The 1,263-nt window shown below is 47.2% G+C and overlaps 1 protein-coding gene across 1 annotated transcript in view; it reads left to right on the plus strand.

Moving 5' to 3' along the window:
• Positions 1-419: 419 nt before the first annotated feature.
• Positions 420-1,263, plus strand: part of LOC122087324 (NADH-quinone oxidoreductase subunit B 1) — a 13,763-nt gene continuing 12,919 nt past the window's right edge. Inside the window, exon 1 of the mRNA XM_042656406.1 lies at positions 420-929. Coding sequence (XP_042512340.1) covers positions 532-929 — 398 coding nt within the window. The 5' untranslated portion in view covers positions 420-531. The remainder of the gene's footprint in view (positions 930-1,263) is intronic.

Here is a 1,263-nt window from a genome sequence, read left to right on the forward strand (position 1 = left end):
GGGCGGGGGAAATGACCGATCCCCCTTTGCTAATACTTCCTCGTTCTTTATTATTGATCCTCTTTTCACACGCAAGAGCCACACTCACCCTTCTCTAGGAAACACTTTTCATTATTTTGTAGGAGAGGACAACTGCCACTGCCACCTGCCACCGGCCACTGCCACACTACTGTGGAGGGTGATTCCCACACCAGACCAATGGCAGGGTGACGAATGGTATCATCACATGGTTAAGTAAAAGAAGAAAACTTACTTAAAAAATGATATGATTAGACAGCGACGGTCAGGATCCGTGAGTTTTAACATTTGGTCGCGCCATCCATCGCGTGGCTGTACGAGCTACAACAGTAATGGACCCCACCAATTCATTCAGATCACTCACCACCAACACATACGAAACCCGAATAAACCGTTCTCCCGATACTCATTTTCTCATTAGCCTTTCGAAACTGTTCCGTCATCCGAGTCTCAAAACTCTGAACGACTGAACCCCATTGCGATCTCTTGTGCTGTGTAACGACGAACGAGGCTATGGCGCTCCTCCCTAAAGCGGCACGTCTTGCCCTAGTTTCATCGCAAAGGGCGGCGTCGATCCACACAACGCTTCCTGCATTGTCGGCGTCGGAATCTTCGTCGACAACGCCAGCCCCATATGCCCGTCCGGCCTCACCGGCTTCAATCACGGGGCTGCCGAAGGCGGCGGAGTATGTGATCTCGAAGGTGGATGATCTGATGAACTGGGCCCGTACTGGATCCATCTGGCCTATGACCTTCGGCCTTGCTTGCTGTGCGGTCGAGATGATGCACACCGGTGCCGCCCGCTACGATTTTGATCGATTTGGGATTATCTTCAGGCCTAGCCCTAGGCAGTCCGACTGTATGATTGTTGCTGGCACCCTTACCAATAAGATGGCTCCTGCGCTTCGCAAGTAAGCTACTATTACTTTTTGTTTCTCTTTCTGCGTTATATTAGGGCTTGGTTTGCATAATAGAAGCTTGGGATTGAATATGAGGTTTTCCTTTTCTGTTAGGGTTTTTCTAAACTTGCAAGTAGGTTTCATGTCTGTTGGTTAATCGTTGAATGACGATTATATAGTATTTGTTATTTCGATGGCAATATTTATTTGTCTTTTAAATGGCTGCCCTATCCTTTCCCTAATTATGTATAGAGGTCATGCATTTTGATCACTTGATTACCTTTGTACAGTTCGGATTTAGAATTACCTCTTTTTTTATTTCCCTTTTTTTTTTGGGGGGGGGGGG

This window comes from Macadamia integrifolia, chromosome 8 (genome assembly GCF_013358625.1).
Source record: "Macadamia integrifolia cultivar HAES 741 chromosome 8, SCU_Mint_v3, whole genome shotgun sequence".
In the NCBI taxonomy this organism is placed as follows: Eukaryota; Viridiplantae; Streptophyta; class Magnoliopsida; order Proteales; family Proteaceae; genus Macadamia; species Macadamia integrifolia.